Here is a 20294-nt window from a genome sequence, read left to right as displayed (position 1 = left end):
GCCAACATATCTAACAAGTGTCACTAATTCACTAATGTTCTCATTCCTCATTCACTAATGTTCTCATTCATTAATGTCCTCATTTCTTCCCATGCTCTTCCTTCTCCACAAACATTTTGGTAGCTGTATACAGAATCACTTTTACACATACACCATTGAAGCTCACCAAATTGTATATTCAATACCTGCACTAGAGTGGTATTTAGAAAGCCTTTTCTATTTCAAATGAAGAGTAGAATAAAAACACAATCGCTGTTATTCTGTCAAACTGCAAGCAAAAGGATCTTTTAAGGCATCTAAATAAACATTTAGTCCTTTATGCTCATATTATCTAATTTTTGCTCCTCCAAAGCCCTTCAGTCCCTTAAATACAGCAGAGCCTCCAGAACTAAGCAACTGGGTACCTGCAATCATCTTCAAAGGCAAATCAATTGACACTCCTAAAAGCTCGATCCAGCCTGTTAAGGCTACCAGTTGGACTCTATTGGATTGTTTATCACAGGCAAGATAAAAAAGAAATGTACAGAAAGTGCTCGCTCACTGAAGTCAGTTTCCAATCAACATGTTTCTGGCCAAAGTTGAATACAAGGAGCAGGAGAGAAGGAAAATGTTCAGTTAAGAGCATACATCCATTGCAAGTTCAAGAGTTGTTGCAATTTCCAGATCAAGCAACTTTGATATAACCGATTTAGAGTAAAAGCGGGCAATTTTAGACATTTCATGCAGTAAGCCAGCTTTCAGAAATCTAATATAGTTCTTTCCTATACAGAGTACAAGACTTTGCATTTGAAGCCAGATGTCTAGCAGACCTGAAAAAAATCCAGCATGAAATTTAATAAGTCTGCTGTAACATTTCTCCTTCTCAGACACACTGCTGCAATACTATTAAGATGGCATTAGCTGGGTTTATAAAGCTAACCTGACATGAGTCAGGTTAAATATTTGTTTTCTTTGGTTTATTTTTAATTTAATATCCAGCATTTCCAAGAACAAGCAGAGCTGAAAAAAAGTAAAGTTCCTTATTGTTTTTTGTAGCACTCCAATACTTAGCCATTCAGTCACTAAGAGCTACAATAATTTCCATAATTTTCCTTCTTCTATGTGATGACTCAGGAGTGAACATCTGTGATTTCTCTCCATGTGTTTGCTGGCCAGTCTTTCCAGGTGACAGACCATCTGTACTCTTCCCTGCTCAGTCTTAGGTTGCCGTAAACTAGCTGAGGACAGACAAGTACACAGTCCCCAATTAACAGCTCCAGCATCGCAGCTGAGAATCCTTGGATACCTCATCACTAGCATAGCCTCAGTTTCTGCCCAATGCATCGTCAACAGTTTCACTTCATTTTGCTCCACTCAATCCAGCAGAACAGCACTTGGCCTGTACATAAAACATAGCATTACTGTATTAGCAAAAATTATCCAGCATGAGCCAGCAGGCTGCAAGAAACAATTACTCCTCACTATTCACCATACCATGCTGAATCTGGAATACTGGGACCACCAACATAAGAGAGCTACAAACCAGGAACAGCAATGGAAAAATAAGACAGTTGTGCAGCTGGGGTGTATGACATAAAAGAAGAGGCTGAGAGAACTGGGTTTGTGCTGCCCAGGAAAGAGATGATCAAGAGGAGATCTGATTGCATCTTTCACAACTGAAAAGGAGCTCATAGAGAAGATGGAGACAGACTCTTCTCAGATGTACACTGTGAAAGGACAACAGTCAATAGCCACAAGTTGCAACAAGGAAAATTCAGATCAAAGATGAGGGAAAACGATTCTTCACAGTAAGAGTGACTGAACATCTGAACAAGTTGTCTTGAGAACTGGAAATGCCCATAGTTGGAGATTTTCAAAAGTCAGCATCTCACACAGTTCTGATCAAACACCCAGCCTCCTAGTCTTACTCAATCCACAGGTTCTAGATTTTACTTTTACTTTTTAACTTTTTTACTTTTTTCAGTTTAGATGGGTTAAAAGGCCTGAATTATACCAGAGTAATTTATTTTTTGTTCCAAACAGAAGAATAACTTATACCAACGTAGAAGTTCTCAGAACAGTTGTGCAGCATTTCAGTGAGCAGGGACCTCATTCCTATTTAAGGTATAGTGGCATATCAAAACATCAGTGTTTTACAAAAAGATGAAATCTACATTTGACAATTATTATTGCCTTCCACCTAATCTTCCACTTTAGCTAAATATATTTACAAATTAACTTATCAAAAGATGGTAACTTTTGTGTGTGTAACAAACTGGAATGATATTGTTCACTTAAATAATCATTTACATGCAAGTGTACTTGTCAATCCTCTGTCACTGCTTGATTTGAAAACTGATACATCCTATACCACAATGCTAGCTCTTTGATCTTTTCCAAAGAAGCCTAGAAGTCTGCTTTTGAGGTGCAAAAATTCAAACTAGGGAATATCTTAGTTTATCAGAACAATTAAACAAAAACTACAGCTCCGTAAGATTAATACTTGTCAGATACTTTGTTAGCTTGTATTTTTCTTCCAATATGCTAGTATTTACTGAAACACATACTACAAACACATCCTGACCTCCTATGTGTCAGCCCACTAATGGGGAAAAACACACCCAGATTTACATCCAGATTTACATCCAGAAAAGCTTCCCCCAGCTGAACCCCTAACAAAATCAGCATGAAGTGACTTTTTCTTAAGGTCAAAATGTGACATCTTTTTAGAAAAGAGGCAAGGGAAACAATCACGTGGGCAAAAAGCAAAAACCTCAAACTTCTTGAATCTTCAGACATACACAAATTAAACCATAGATTAATTAAGAAGACTCATTAAGAAGAGGACATTAATTTTTTGTTTTAATGCGTATTTCTTTACATACTATAAAAAGATGAGCTTCCAGGTTCTTCTATGTACCAAGTCCAAATTAATTGTTCTTAACTTCAACCTCAAACATCAGTGCACCTAGAAATCCTTATTCAGCTCCATTAGAAGCCAGAGAACACAATAACATTTATGTTGCAAGTTTTTGGGGTGGGGGCAGGATCCTTCAAATTAGGATTTTCAAATAGCAAAATGATTCCAGGCTGTTGCAACAGAAATCAAAGGTCCTACAACAACATGCGTCCCTTTCCCAAGAGTTTTTCAAGAGAAAAGCACACATAATTAAGCACAAGTTTCCAGAAGTTGGAATGTGTAGTATAAGTCCTTCCTCCTGCACACTCCTGTTAATTATTTTTTCAAGTAAGCACTGCAAGTAAAATACTGAGCCACTGAAATTTCTCATCTCTCTCAAATGACACACCACCATACGGAAGGTAGGTATAAGGCTGCAGTCCAGAAACACTTAGTGATATCTACAGGAAGAACATAATATCCAGAAGGTAGAGTAAAAGAGATTAATATTATTTTATAACCTAAACTTTTAACTATAAAGTTATGCTGCAATATACTTCAATTCTGATTGGATTACTACTGCTCAGATTAAAAATATTCGAAATACACCTCTATTTTGCGCATACAGCATCATGCTTACTGGAAATTTGCCTTTTGAAAAATCAGCATGTAATTATTCTAAATGCAAAAGGCAAGCTACTTTCATAAACATCATGACAATCATTCAAGCTTGTTGATGCATATTTATTGCTCATCCATTTTAAAGCTTAGTAAAGTCAAAAGAAACTAAGCATACTGTGAATATTAAGCCTAAGTGCAAGCAGTATGGATATCATTTAGCAAGAGTTAATTATTGACATTCCATTTCAGTATACCGTTTTACCACTCTATATGTAAACTCTATTTTACGAACAAGAATTATAATAGCTGTCAACCAAATCACAACCACGCCACTTTTGCTTTTAGCAAGGAAGAGTCACAAACCTCCATCCGTCCTTTGCGAGGTAGCTGAAGATTCCATCGACGACGCTTGCAAAAAACTGCCCTCCAGTGATGAACAGAGTGTTAATGGTGACTAATCTGCCTCTTAAGTGCGGTGGAGCAACTTCTGCAATGTACACTGGCACAGTCATAGATGCTACACCTACAAGAATAAATTAAATTACAGTTATAAAATCAAAAGAGATACTACATCCCTTTTTCATAATAAAATATTATACCATTTAAATGGAACAAGCTGGAAGAATTTGATTTCCAGGTTCCAAAAGATGAAAAGAAAGAAAATACACCTAACGAACTCCAGAAGAATATCCAGAGCAAATGGGTACACACACTGTTTGTTAGCTGCTGTATTCCAAGTTCAAGGTTTGATGTCATGATACAAGGAATAACTCACATTGCATGTATACTAAGATAAAATAAAAAGCATCAATATATTTATAGTTTTGAAACAAAGAGATACTACAATCCAAGTAAGCATACATAAGTCAAACTGACTAACTGAAGATCCCAAGTGTTCACAGCTCTGAGAACTTTAGCATGGTTTCCACCTCCAAGAAAAAGCAAGGCCAAGCATTATTATTCTCATTATTATTATTGCATAATTTCATCATTGTTATATATAATGCACTGATTCTTGACCTTCTTGATTGTTTCTTGACTTGGTTTCAAAGTATTCCATATGCAGTGCTAAAAACTCTACCGCCATAAGGAAGCAAGGACTGAAGCTAAAGCACAGGTGCCTTTTATTTTGTATTAACACTGGTAGTATTTCCTATAAATTATGCGATGGCTCTAAATGAGCCATTTGTGCAAAAGACAGACGTGCTCATGTGGAACACACACAGGAGCACCCCCACACAAACCATAAAAACAGGAGTTCAATGGTGTATAAAGAGCAGAGCTGGGTGCAGTACATGCTTTGGTGGTCCAAATTAGGTCCATCCCTATTTCCTTAAGAGAACCAACAGTGACAACCAAAAGCCATTTTTTTTTTTAGTTAAAACTGGAAGTACATTGGTGATGCACACACAAAAACACGTTTCAACTGAAGCCAGCTGAGATACAACTTGAACACAGTGAGCACGGCCAAGCAGCAGCAGAGACATCACATCTTCCAGCCTGGGGCTGCTCCAGCACATCCGCACCGACAGCCCCGTGCCAGCACAGGCCAGTGCCATACCCCCAGCAAGAAACGGGGTCACCTAAAGGCATGCAGGCCATTCCTGAAGCACAGCCGCGGTTCCTGGCTCATGTCACGGCACAAAGGCTTCGTCACAAAATGGCGGAGGCTTCGGCCGGTGCCCCGCTGCCTGGCTGACTCACCGAACTAAGAGCACAAAATCATCTTTAGCAACAAGGTTAGCCTGACAGAACTGCTGGGAGCCTCCAAAAGCTCGAGCGAGGAATACAGATTGTTTAATAATAAAATGGCATCAGAAGATCTTTTGTTACGATAGGTAAATGCTCGCAGCAGCCTCTCAGCGTGATAACCCAGTTCCCGGCAGAGCCTCCCAGGACGTGCCAATGCCTCCTCCTCCTATTGACTGAGCAGCCCGCATGGAATAAAACAAACACATAAAAGTGTCAGGAAAAAAAACCCCACATTAAAAATTCATTCAACTATTTTTCAGAGCCAACCAGAATGCACCACAGAAAAAAGCATTCAAATAGCCCTTTGCGTGTTTGACAGAGAAGCAAATTTTCAAACGCAGTCCACCATTAGGGATATTTCTCTCACATCTTTCATATCAGCGTTTGAACTAATTACAATTAAAGCGACGCAGATAGCTCACACATAAGGGAAAAGCCTTTATGGGAAAGCACAGGAGCACGTCCACTTTCTGGAAACCAAAGCCACTGAGGACCCGTGCGAGGCAGCGGCTCGCGCCGGGCTGGAGAGGAAGGGCCCTATGGCTGCGGCAGCCCTGCTCTGCATGCCTCGGGCATGCCGCCTCACACACTCGTGCTCGTTCCCCCACAGCCGTGTGGCCATCTTCCCACCGCCAGGACTGGCCTGGCGGGACACCCAGCTCCGCGGGGCCAGGCCCAAAGCCCAGTGTCCTAGTCTCTGTCAGCGACAGGCAGCAGAAGCCTAGGAAAGGCTCAGCAGCAAAATGAGCATCAAGTAATTCCCCTGCTACACCCTAGACAAACTTCCAATAATCACCAGGTTTGGGAATTTGTGACTCAGTGGACCAGACGCTTGATATCTCTGAAGGGTTTTTTTTGAGGCCATTCATTTTTTCCTCTCTGCTACTCTATTAAGACCACTCATACTAACAAGCCATGGTACCTCAAAGATGAAAAGGGGAAAAAAAAAGAAGTGGGAAAAAAAAAAGTGCTTGCCAGTGGCTATTTTATCTTTTGGCCCATAAACACCTTCCCTGCTGTTTGCAAGAGTAACATGGAAATGAGAGAAGATGATTGAATGCAGAGCAGCAGGAATGAAATGAGAGACCAAGCCCTCCAACAAGGAGCCCACAGGTATAGAAACAGAACAGGATCTTGCAATAAATATGGAGAAGAAAAATCTGGTAGTGTTTCCATCTTTCAAGGGACACAAAGGAAAAACTGACCTTACATCTTTCTCTTGGAAGCTACTAAAAGTCAGTCCCTAGCATTCAGCCTCCCCCATGCCCTGCAAACACGGATACCATTAAAAGCTTTAGAAAAATAATATATACTCTCAAAGAGGGTATCTTTGAAATAGATAATCATCTAGTGAAGATAATTTGAAAGGTAAAGATGGCAACATCTTTATGTGGATTTTACTGGAAAGCAATTAGAAAGATGTGCACAACCAAAACCAATATATGCTCTGTAAAAAAGCTACTTTTTCCCCCGATTCAACCCTTAATGAAGGCTGATTTTACACAGTATCTGCAGAGAAATCTTGTTTAAAACATGCCAGCCAAATCTGCTTCTCAGGCATTCAAAAAGCAGAGCCATGCCATTGATCAGACCAACAGCTATGGCCAACGTTCAGCACACATCATCAGTCCTGGGACACTGCTGGAACCACCGTTAGCCCCAGCTAACACAACACTTGCCATTTACAGGTGAAACTAAAGCCTGTGGCTGTAACATAAGGGTAGTGTGAAGGTTACATGTTTGTAAAGTGTCTTGAAGATGCACCATGACGGCAGGAGGTTTACTGTTTCTGCTGTGTTCTTACCACAAAGTTAATGACTACAGGAATGAGCAGAGGAAGGGGAAGCTTGCACACCTCAACAGTCCCATCACAAGCTAGCCAATGATACCAGCTATTCAACTAGCATTAATGCAACAGCTGAAATTATTTATTATCAAACCTGCAATGAACAGCACATGATTTCCTAGGAAAGCCTAAGAACAGAATTGGTTAGATTGACAGGGACATTTGGAGACCATGTAGTCCAACCCCTGTTCAAGCAGGGCCAACTAGAGCAGGTTGCCCAGGACCATGCTCAGTTAGGTCTTGACCATCTCCACAGGTGGATCTCCAACTAAAACGACTTCATGACTCTCCGACTTCCATGTCAGCTTTGCCACAAGGAGACTCTCCACAATGCTGCTGTCAAAACCAGCCTTTTTGGCTTTGTACTCAGACCTTACTTCCTCTATTAAGTTTCCAAAACCTATAGGTTCAAAACATACAAACAGAAACCTCAGTTCAGAAGACAAGTTTATGTTATGTATTTCCAGTTATCATTTAGATATCAAAACATATGCTTTGCTACTCTGAGCCTGAAACAGAGTGCGGCAGGAGGTTTCAGGAAACGGGAGGAGGCAATTAGGAAAGCCTCCCCAGTTTGTCTGGCTACCATCCAGCAAGCGTTCACACACAAAAGTGAAGTTCTTTCTCAAAAAAAAAAAAAAAAAAAATCACCAGGAGTAAAAAAGGCCATTCTGAAACCGACCAAATTAAGAAAAAAAATCATACCACTTTAAGGAAATAATGTTTTAGATTCTGTAACGTTATTTACATTACAGATTTGCTTTCAATTGCCTTAGAATGCATCAATGTTCTTCAGATTTTCCTCTAATTTCTATTTAAGACACACTAGAACACAGAGTAAGTTCTTGTGAAAAGGCATAGTTGGAAGCAAGGCATTAAATGTTAATCAACTACAAAAATCTCTAAAATACATAACCAGTATTCGTTATGTAGTTATTTTAATAGATAGGTATTAAAGAAATTTAAACAAAGAACAGCTTTCCTAGCAAAATAAATATGGCTGCAATGTAATCTTCTCTTAATCTTTCATATGAGAATGCTTTCATTTACACTTAGATGACATATTCTAATATGCTTTCACTGTTAAACTGCTCACACCAAATAAAAGATTCTTGCTGCAGGCAAGTATATTACTACCTAACTAATAAAGCTGATAAGTGACAAGATGTGAGCAAAAGAAAATGAAAACAATTAACTGGAAATCTGTCAGAGAAAGTTTAAGCTCTACATTGTGCACCACAGCTATGAAATCTGAGAAGAGAGAGCAGGCAAGCCCAATCTTTATCCACTTGAGTAACCAAGGCATTAACCTTCTGCTCTCATTGAAGAATATAGCTCGGAAAAAATATAATAGAAGGTTTCTTAAATTTAGACCACAAGATGCATCTAATGATTATGCGGGAACCATGAGATGACACGATGGACTAAAATCATCATATTAAATGTTTTTTCACTTCTAAGATCACTTAGGAGACTAATTACTAGAGCTGCTACTATAATCTGCAGACTTACCATTGGAAAGCAGAGAGAGGACAGTGCACAGCTCAATTTTAAGACAATCAATAGAAAGCAGGTGTGAAAAGGCGCCTTAGAATCACATTACCATGCAGAAAGGTATTTTCAGTATGAACACGTAAGCATGATAAAGAATTCATTAAGAAGTTCAGGAATGAAGTCAACAAACCTACGGGCAGGAGAGATAAAAAGGTCATGAAGGAGAACTCCTATGATAATTAGGAGAATTAAAAATATATTTTAAGAAATGAGATTAAGGTAGCAAAACAAAAGGACTAAAAAAGGAATCCAAGTTCTTGTTTATAAAAAGCATTTGGGAATAAATACTAGGGAGATGGAATATCTTTAAAGACTTTTTTGCAAGATCAGAGGATATAAAGGTATCCTGTAAAGTCCAGAACTTCACTACAGCTCCAGTCGTGTGGCTAGCAGACATGAAGGAAGGTGCGTCATAAAAACAGAGCAACAAAAGCTGGAGACAGGATATTGAATGAGATGCACTTTTACTCCTAGCATATTAAAAAAAGCTCTAAGGTAGTAGGGATGTAAGTGTCAGTCATTTCACTGGTGTCAAAAAATAACCAGCATCAGGAGCAGCAAAAACATTGGGAAGGATTCCTGACAATTTTTTGTTGTTGCTGTTTAGATTACGACCCAGAAGGTTCACGAACACAAGAGACAGGTGACAAGAATTGGGTAACTTTAAAAAAACCTCACGCAACCCAATCAGCCTTTCATGCTTAGGAATAAAGAGGACTGATGGTTAACTGGAAGTGCTAAGGAGGCACATCCAGGAGCTGGTGTCTCTTTGCACCATGGTTCTGTCTCTCCTTCCCTCCAGCTCATGTGGACCCTTTGCATCAACACCAGGTGAACCAGGGAATACAACCAGCTAAAAGGATAGCCACCTGCCCGTTAAAGGGTTTGGACCACTTAGCTCCCTTAAACAGTTCACAATGAGATCGAAAGCCTGTACTGGCCCACAGGCAGGACTACGTATGATAACAGAGACTGGCCTGAACTGCCATGGGACTCCAGACTGTCCAGTTGGAAACTAAAATCAGGATGTGAAATAATTACAAAAAACCAAAAAGCAAAGATATCCCTGATATTTCAGAGTACAGCAACTGAGCCACTAATCTCTATTAACAAAAGAACAGTCACAGCTCATTACAGAAATTTGTATTGTTAGGAGTTCCAAATAAAGAGGCAGAAACAGAAGTGACTAAAACATTTCCTTTCAGGAGAATACTCATGGGAATGAGGCATTCCTCACCAACATATAAAGCTGTACTGAGATACTTAACCAAGGTAACAGCTTTGTTTTTTCACATATCTTAAAATGAACTTGGAAGAACAAATTTTCATTAAAATGTTAAAACTTTAATGCAACCAAGTTTAAAGTTCACTTCATTAAGAAGCTGCCCATAGTGGTTTATACTACTTGTAAGGATTCCAAGAAGCTTTAGCAAGTGATTCCACAGATGGAGGATTTGTGGAGGCAACCTGATGAAGAAGCAAGTTTATGGCAAAGAAAATCAGGAATTAAATATTAATAAACAGCTTAATAGAGGTTGTTATGCTACGAGGAAGTTTGAATATGAATTCAAGATTTGGTTGTTTTGTTTGGTTGGTTTTTTAAAATTAAATAGCAAATTCCAAAGGGGACAGGGGGAAACTTGCCAAGCTACAGCTGAATACCAGGCTAATGTTTTCTTCTAGCAACTTTGCAGGAAATCTGATAAACTTCTTACATCTTGGATATTGGACACGCAATCTAAATTTAGTGCCTTGAAACACTATTGATCCCAGAAGTACATCAGATTATACAGACAAAGAGACTTTAATCAAGTATTTTCTTTCAGTTGTGTTCCCACAAATTATACTCTAAGGTTTTTACTTTATTTCTGACAAGAACAGCATTCTTGCCAACCGGTAATTTTGGAACATTGCTCACATCTGAGTAGTAATATTGAAGAGGATAAGGGCAACACACTGGTTAACTTTTTGAAAGAAGCTACAAGTTCCACGATAATTGTATATTCTTTACTGTCAATCTAAAGAAGAATCCATTTAAGTAGTTTGCGGAGAGAAGAATGTCTATCATTGACAAAATGGATACACTTTACCTGCAAAGGATATTTACTTTAACACACCATTAGCTTTCACAAACACATGCAGGAGCTGCATCAACAGCCACCTCTATTCTACAGACAACTCCACAATATATTTTAATTATATGGCTCAATCTAAACAAAAATTAAGCCTTTTCATAGTCTTGTAGAGCCCTTTTCTGTTGTTACAGTTAACACTTCAGTTTTCAGTAATGACAGTCAACCTAAGGGGATATTAGAGTGCCTCATTAAACATGCTAATAGGAAATACTTGAGAAAGCAGTGCATTTGAACACTGTTCTAGTACACTAACCACTTCCCTAGCAGATAAAGCCACAATCTTCATTGAAACAGCTTGTATTTGAGTGTGAACATCAGGAGAAAGCTCAAGTCCCCTCTAATGTCTAAGCTTTCCACCCACTGCACCTATCCAGCGAAGGCACTATCAGCAGTTTATAACTGGTTACTGAAAGTTATTTCAAGGATGACCGGCAGCACACTTTCCCATTTCAATCTCTCCCCTACATCAGATTAGTAGAGGTCCATTTCTTAGCAGCGGCACAACTGTACTTGGCTACAGCAGAGCTCTGAAATACATAAGGGCAGTAGGACAAACCACTAGCACTAAAACCACGTTGCTTTGTGAGAACATAAATCACAGTAACGGGCAGACTTAGCTACATCCCCTCTAGAATGGCGGTCCAACGTCAGCAGATTTCATTGAAGTCTTGTATTTTATTTAAACACTAATTTATTAAATCACACAGAGCTAGTTCATCATCGCTGAAGAACCTGTACTGTAGAACATCTAATACATTAAGTAACTGCAGATCTCTATGTCCCTATCTAGCCATTAGCCCAAACCAGAATGACTAATATTATAACTAGTGCCAAAAACCTATGTTACTATGTGGCATCCAACTGTGAAGAAGTTTCTTCAGAGCAATCCGAAGAAAAATAAATGAAGCTCCTCACTAGTTGATATTGTTTTTCAGTGTTGTGTGTACCAGTAAGGAGCAAGAACACTAAATCCTTCTTTGCCTTAAAAAAAACGCTCAAATTGTGTCCACTAGAAACAACAACTGTCACATTGCAAATGCAAACCCCCAAAAAGACAGCATTAGCCTTTGTGAATTGCATCACACGCAAGAGTAATTTCAAGTTTCAAACTCTCCCTTGATCAAAAGGGATGCAAACCCAGCTCATAAAAAATTAAGATGCCAACACAGAGTACAATTCCTGTATAATGAAAGCGCTAAGACCCTTCTCTGACATCTCCAGGGCAGTATCTTGCAAGAAGAGCATAAGGAAACCACATATCATAGTAGAGAGACATGAATATTCAACAAATTCAGTAATCAAGAAGGGACTATTTATCACAGTACTTATTTTCCTACACTGAAATTTTGCAAGCCAAGGAATCTTTCTAATCTGGAACCTGAGCAGTTATGAAATGGGAAAAAGTAAGTGAGCCATGACACTTGAGGCAGGATAGACAAGAACCTACCATGTACAGGCAAGAGTGTGAAAGTTTATTAAAATAACACCTAGTTTACTCAGTTTATTAAAAGGAAACTTAGTTTAGCAAAAACTTTTAAAATATACTGAAAATTTGCAGGAATCTTTAATAACACACACACGGTAAATAAAAAAAATACTACCCACAGCCAGAAAACTGCAGGCATTCAGTTCTACCAAATAACATCCCAATGCAGAGGGGGATACAAAACATGCCACAGTCTGTGGATACCAAAGGAGTAAGTGGAAGAGCTGGGGGGGTGGGGGGGTGGGGGAATAGTTCTTCTCTGGGAAAATCGTCAAACAGTAGGAACAGAAAGAGAATTTTACATGAAAGCAAACAGAACTGAGAAAGTTTTCAAGGTCAGATGAAAGTAACTACTTATAAGTGTTAGAACCACTTTAACGGTAGGGTCCTATTGAACTTCAGCCTCAGCATTAGTACTACACATAGAAAAGCTCATTTTGGGAAGAGAATTTTTAAAACAGATCATTCTTTCTATCCAAAGTTATTTTAAGATTATTCAAGGTTACAGTAACTCAAAAACATGTCAAGAGAAAATTTGAGTGGCAAAGTCAGAAGGAGAGAGTGGGATTTAATTAACCAGAGACAAAATAATCAAGCTAAACATCCAGAAAATTTGAAGCAAAGATCTTCACAACTGTCCAAAGCATAAGAGCACACCTATCGCTACAGATGTCAGATCACAGTTTATGTTTCCCAGCAATCCAGAATTAGTTACCCATATTCAGTCTTTCTTTATGGCCAACATATATTCCTTTTAATCCAGGTTGTGAAACACCCGGCCAGACTCTCCCCATTCGGTTGCCCTAGTTCCTGGGTATCCTACTGAGGGACCCCCTTCTCACAGCGTGCCGCAATGGGAACCTCTGCGTGTAGTTCCTGGCTGTAGAGCCCATTCCAGAAAGCTGGCATGTTTAAAACAAGTTACTCCCTTCGTGCTGCCCAAATCTACCACAGATCTAGCTTTAAGATTTACCCTGTTTAAGATTACTTCAAAACATTAATCAGAATGATTCCTAAAAGAAATCCAGCTAAAAGATAGCATCATAAAAATGTAACAACCGAACTGGTAATTAATTGAGCTAGCTCATCAGTGACAGTTTCTTCAAAATATATAACCAAAGTAATTGGTTGCTAACCTATCCTACCTTTTCAATAAGCAAAAGAGTTTAAAAAAATCTTTTGTTGGGTCACCTACACAGCTATCAATTTGTATTTAGCAACTTTCAACACTGAAATGGATTTTCTCCTTTTTCTAAAGTGATCCAGACAGGAGCAGATGAATTATTTCTTAAACAGCATTTTTAGGAAAGCCTAAATAGGAAAAACTCTTTCTCAAACAGCATGCGTGTGTCCACACAGGCATGCAGGGAAGGAGTATCACTAATTTTCAGTACTGAATTTGCTATGGCTCCCTCTACTTGAAAGGTACCAGGAATTGTGAACAAGTGCATTTCTGAACCGTTATAACAATACAAGATTAACAATCACCCCTAAAAGTGATTAAAAGCTACCAAAAGCAACTACTAAAAGTCCTAATTTGTTTTGTTTCTGAATTAATTTTGATCAAGCACTATTTGCAAAGATTCTGTGAACTTACACGCTGCAGATCTTTCATTGTGAAAGAGTGAAGCAACAGATTTTTATACTACTCAATGAAACCCTTATTTTTACCATATTGCAAAAGCTTCTCACTTCAGAAAACAAGAGCACTTTATTTTCCTTTCACTTTAAAATTATAAATACAACATAGCGGTTTGCTTTAGGACAGCTTGTGTAAACATGTAAGACAAGCATTACTTCATCTGCTTTAAAAGTGAAGCTTTTAGTTGAAATAAATAGTAATTGATATAAGCAGTGCTTTGCTGTAGACGTTCTTTAGCACATGCAGACCACACGCTACACGTGCTGCTTGCTTCCCCCCAGGAAGAAGAGGCAGATGAACTTGGCCACGTCCTGAGGTAGCCACAGCCAAAGAGAAGGAGCTGCTTCCCCAGCCAGCGGCTCCTCACCTTCCAGCAGGGCAGCCCATCGGGATGGATGCGTATCCGTAGCTCAGCTACTCTGTTTCTCATTCAAGACTTTTGATCTGGAGGCTGACGTGGACTTGTGCTAAGGCACGAGATCACAGCAAGCACTGAGCAGCTGAGCAGTCGCCATCCAGCTCCTTCTGCTGACTCAGCCAAGCAAACAGCATTTTCCAGCAGGGAAGTATGGTTTTATAATGGCCCAGAAAGATTTGGCAGGACTCATCTGCATAACCATTCATATATGCTAGAAAGCCAGCATTACAAACACCATGCCATCTTTACATGGTTAAAAAAAAAAATCCCACACCAAAAAACCCAGAACAACAATCGAACGCTTCAAGGATTTAGCAAAGATTTTCTGTGCAGTGAAATTTTCTTTTCAGAGGGTGAGGGTAATGATTTGAAAGCTACACAAAATGAATACTCCTTTCCAACTCTGCACTTTTGCTTATAAACCATTTTTTTCTTTCCTAGTTCTGCTACAGTGATGCTTTACCCAACGTAAAATAATTCTAAGAGAAGTGATATCTAAACAAGCATGAACAAGCTTTAGAAGTTGAACTACAGCTCAGCTAAAAGCACGCCTTCAACTTACACCCAAAAGCCCTCTTCAACTAAGAAGTAACTTGGTTTTAACAGTGCCTCTTTCTACAAGTGCAATTAATAAAACAGTTAAACCAGTTAACTTCTCTGTAAACTGCTTTAGGTTTCATTGAGTTAACCGAAAGTCCAACAACTGACTCCAAACAGGCAGCTAAAGATGAAGACAAGCAGAAGAATGCATTTTCTTACCAACCACTCACCATTAATTAAAAAAACTAATCTAGAAAGACTAATCTCATTGCAAACTTAGTAGTTTAGACAAAAACTATGGAGTAACATTGAATGTGTTCATTCGCTATTCTGGAAAATCATTCATAAAAATACTGCCTGTCTAGTTTACATTCTCGGTAATTTTGTGCTTGCAATGGGTAAATACATTGCAACCGTCAATGCAGAAAACTATATTTTGATATGAATTATCACATTTAGTTACCCACTTGTGCAAGAAACAGCATGATTTGTAGGAAGACAGGTACCGGTTTTATAACTATTGCTCTGAAAAATAAACAAAAGCCCTGTAAGCCTTTACAGCCTAAGGCCTGATGTTAGAAAAGAAGTTTCAATTATATCACCGCAATGCAAGTAACACTCATGACAGTAATGTAACTATAACTACCATTATAATGAAAATATACGAGTCACAGTGACTGCTCAGTTTCCTTCTATACTAGAGGTTTCATACACAAACAAGATTGTGTCTACAAACACAAGTGATCCACATAGAGATAACAAAACACTTTTTTGACCACGTGGGAAAATAAATGGTGTCTATATTTGCAGTATTGGAGGCTGGGGGGGTGGTGGTAGTGTAGTACTTCTTCCTCAAGATACCTTCCACAGCATGCATGTTTTGCATGCTAGGAAGAGTAAGGGTGTTCCCAGTGCACGCGAGTTAAGTCAATACCTTGACTCTATAGTCCAAGTGCTGCACATTTCTTTGCTTTATGAGAAGCAGCTCAGCTTAACTGTCTAGCTTCCATGCAACTTCTCCCCATGGTCTGGAGTTGCCCTGCTACCACTTCAGTAACAGCTGCTTGGTGCTGGTGAAATGCAACTGTAATAGGAGAACATCCTATGGAGGAATCCCAGGTAAGGCTCCCTCAAGTAAAGTGGTTAAGTCTCAGAAAAAGTTTTGACTATTAGGACCAGGATCTTGCACTAGACTGTCCTTAATAGAGGGACAAACGAGGGCTGAACTTCTTCAGGCCATGTAGGTTTACTCCTAGAAATGACTTGAGATAGTCTAGGTGAACAGTCACAACTGCAGGATTCACGGTGTAATACTCAAGCTGTCAAGGGATACAAGGGTACTTTAATCTATTTTGGTGTGTATTTACTTCCATCAGCTGCTTAACTGAAGAAAAAAGGAGATGTTACAAACGAAGAATGAGGCTGCTGCATTTGTGGGGGAAAAAAAAACAACAAAAAACAGTAGCTGTCAAGCACTAAAGGGAAAAAAGGAACAGATCAACTACTCCATTACCAACATCTAAGGGACAAAAAGCAGAGGAAAGTCTCAACTAACCAGGAGTAGGTGGATGCTGCAGGTGGGATGAAACTACTGCTAAATTTTATCAGGGAAACAGACTGACAAAGAGCTTCCTAAAAACAAGGCTGCAAGTCTCAAGGCCTCAGGGAAGAGACTGGCAGAGGACAGAGGATCCCAGGAAAACCTGGGAGATGCTGCTGTCATGGCTTTCAGCTTTTGACAACTCGCAGTCCTCTAGACACATTGTAATGGAGAGCCATCTTCCAAACTACAGAGGTGATTCTGCTAACAGGGTTGCTTTACTCCAACTTTTACTTTGCACACCTCCTTATTAATAATAGCGCTCAGAGCAAATGGATGTGAGAACCGCAGATCGGAGGAGCACCGCTCCGGAGGTCCCCCCGCAGAGCCGCTCTTTCCTGCCCTGTCCTTGTTCTCCGGGCATGTTAGCAGGGGAGGGCTCTGCAAGAGCTGCAGGTCAGCCTGCAGTGAAAGCCGGGCAGCCCTTGTGATGTTCTCAGTAAATCTCCTTAATTGATACAAGACCCTGGTAACTCTAGACAATCTAAAGATTAAAAGGAAATAAAGATGAGTATCTAAAATGTCCTTCTGTAACTCAGAGCACTGCACTGATTCTCTCATCCAGCAGTCTGCTGTGTTGCCCCTATCTGATAAGAGAATAGCGAAAACAAGAAATTTTAAGATTCATTAGGAGTTGGCATTTAAAATGGCATATCTAACAGTCCCATTCTAATAAACATAGAGGCAGCAAATATCCTTGTTAAGATAAAATCTGCTTTTCCTGGGACTTGCACTGCGAAAGTTGCAATAAATCACTGTAAGTCATAAGATGACTAACCGGGCAATGAAATATTCCGCTGTTTCAGTTTGCTGTCCCCCAGCCTCTAAGTGTCCCAGCTTTTTTGTACTCTGAGGCACAGCTACTACAGAGAGCCTCCTTCCTATTAATTTTATTTAACTCCTTCGTATCTGCTCCCACTCAGGAGCGGATTCCATCCTTAAAATTGAAAGATTTACAGTAAAAAATGAAGCCACATTCCCTTTCGACGTGACAAGATATTCTCATCTTGAGTTCAAGTTTTAAGTGAAAAGATTCATGCACAAGCTACCACCAAGAAAAACAACTAAATCCAGGATCTCTCTGAAATACAAGCTTCGCAAGTTCTGCACTTACAGCATTACTCTACTTTCACAGAGAAAATTTATAAAGAAATTTTCGTATTTGAGGATACCTGAAAATCCTAACACCAGAGCGGGGAGGGAGCTCCGAATCCTCACAGCACTCTTTCCAAAGAAACCCTACAAAGTAATTACTGCCTCCCATCTTGCTTTTCCCTATAATCTGGTCACATTTCACCTGATATTTTAATTACGTTTTCATAAAGCAAGATCTAATTGAAACATCAATTACAGTAAAACCTAGCTACATATAATTGAATTTTCACTCAAAAGTAAAAAGAATTACTTTTATTTACATTTTAAAACCATCTCTGGTCTACATCCTCTTCCTTATTTCCCAAAACAAAAGGTAGGGACTGCTGACGATACTGCAGGAGGGCAGCATCAGGAGGCAGAATTAATTACCCAGTGGAGAAGAATCATTAAACTGAGCACTAATAGAGTAACTGTGAGTAGGAAAGAAGCAAGTTGTGACAGCTTCTAATAAAGCACTAGCAACCGGCAACGAAGCCCGAAACAGCTCATAGGTGACTGAATTACTCACTAACCACTCCTGCCTGCCCAGTTACTACCAGTTATACTTATAGCAGTAAGAATATAATAAAACCACAGTATTTTCCCTATAAAATTTTATAATCCATTGCAAAGCATACATGTTGATGACAGGTTTATACGTAGATGAGGTTGGGAAGAAGCCTCTGTTCTAGCAGAGTGCTACTCCTCCTGCCTCTGAAGACGACCTCCTTAATAGCAGAATCCCCTTCCTTAATACTCATGTCCTAATGCAGTAATATAACAGAAAAACTTCCTGCAGACTGTGTGTCCAATGCAGTGTGTGCTTTCAGCAATTCAAATGTCTGCTGCTCATCATCTTCAGGTGCAGCATGATGCACCTTTCAAATACTGTCAAGTTCACATCCACGTTCATCTGCTCGCTCTGAGTTTACCTTGCTCTCCTTTCTTAGTTTAAAGGACTTTTTAATTGCTAAGACGTACAGACCCTTTGAGTAGTGTTTCAATATACCATATCGGAAAACTCAAGCTTAGGTATAAATTACCAACAGCGTTTAGTAGCAAAGTCCTTTAACGACTCTTGTGCCAACTGTTTGTAAGGAACAGAAAAGGCTCGTGGGAGTAATTGAAGAATAAGCATAGTTAGTGATACAACATGTCAGATTACATTCTGGAAGTTAAAGTCTACATTACTCCACTGAGATACATCTTAAAAATGCTTTACAGAGTTGGGTTGGTTTTAGGCAATCTTATTTTTCTGTGCAATGACAAGTATGTGACAGTTTGTATATATCTATCTATTAACACATAGTTTGCACTTCCAGTTAAGTAGAATTACCTACAGTTACAAAGCCAAGTGGGAATTACGTAACAGCCAGTAATTGTAATTTGTAACAAATAATTTACCAGCATTTCAGTAAGATTTGAACATCAGGCTTTCCTGAGCCCAGGCTTCTCTGATTAGTACCACCAATAGTACTGCCTGTCTAAAGGCCAAACACACAGCAAGGAGGGAATGAGGAGAGAAGAGATCTGGCTGTAAAGGAAATTATCCGAGAAACTGAAAATCAGACTGTGAAATCCATTCACAGAAACTGTAGTGCTGAACAGGTTATGACCAATAGAATTAAAGATTATTATTTGTTTTTAACAAGTCCAAGAATGCCTTTCGAAAATGCAAGCAAACATCAGCCCCACCTTACGGAAGGAAAAATGGAGGCATAAAGTACCACGGTCACTTTAAGATCGAGTGGCTAGGAAGTGACAAATGCAAGAATTACAGATTGGTCTTATGTTTACTTAGCAAAACACAGTGCATCAGACATTTGGGGTCTCATAATGTGCAAGTCAGCCCTTTCGACAGTACAACAGACATTTTCTTACTGCAGCATTTAAAGTTAGAAAGCCTTCCAAGTGGCAAAGTAAAACAACCACATGCATGTATTTAACTTATTTTAACATAAGGCTTGTTGTAATTCAGCCTTGAGACTATAAAACTGCATGACACAAAAAAATTCATGTTATGGCAAGATGAGTTCAAGGCTGTCTCTAGCTCTTTGTATCAGCATGAAATAATATTTTCTTCTTGCAATAGTGTCCTTGCTATTATTGCTTCTACAGCACACAAACAAACTGTATGGGTTCCAGCTCCTAGGACAGGTAACCCAAGCTGGCATTTGCATTGGCAAAATTTACCATGACTGAGAAAACCGATGGCTACAGATCCTGTCACAGGACGAATTTGCAGAGTACAGAACACACAGAGCAATTGTGAAAGTGAAACGCAGCAGACCAGACACTTCTCAGTCTATTATTGCTTCAGGGATGTATGTATTTTAGTGGCTGATAATGCATGACAAATAGAAATCCAAACCAAAGAACACACAGAGCAACTGCGAAAAGGAGACACAGGAGACCAAACACTTCTCAACCCACTATTGCTGTAGGCATACATGTAGTTTAGTGCTGATAGTGTACAACAAATAGAAATCCAAACAAAGAGAGCCATACATTGCTTCTGGATGATTCAGCTACGTTGGCAACATATTTGTACACGACTGAGAAGTATGCACACAGGCATTTTTATGTTTTACTACAACTAACTGAATCATTTGCTTTAAGCAAGAAACAGAGCATTGCTGTAAGCAAAATATCATAGAAGATGAATATTACAAAGAAATACGATGTGTG

At 39.2% G+C, this 20294-nt stretch overlaps 1 protein-coding gene across 1 annotated transcript in view; it reads right to left on the bottom strand.

Moving 5' to 3' along the window:
• Positions 1-20294, bottom strand: part of SLC2A13 (solute carrier family 2 member 13) — a 165702-nt gene that overhangs the window by 130988 nt on the left and 14420 nt on the right. The window contains exon 2 of the mRNA XM_087765967.1: positions 3863-4022. Within this exon, the coding sequence (XP_087622093.1) occupies positions 3863-4022 (160 nt within the window). The remainder of the gene's footprint in view (positions 1-3862; positions 4023-20294) is intronic.

This window comes from Nipponia nippon, unplaced genomic scaffold (assembly GCF_047370975.1).
Source record: "Nipponia nippon isolate SJK-2023a ecotype South Korea unplaced genomic scaffold, ASM4737097v1 scaffold_3, whole genome shotgun sequence".
Taxonomy (NCBI): domain Eukaryota; kingdom Metazoa; phylum Chordata; class Aves; order Pelecaniformes; family Threskiornithidae; genus Nipponia; species Nipponia nippon.
Note: the sequence above shows the minus strand (reverse complement) of the source record. Positions and strands in the feature narration are given on the sequence as shown.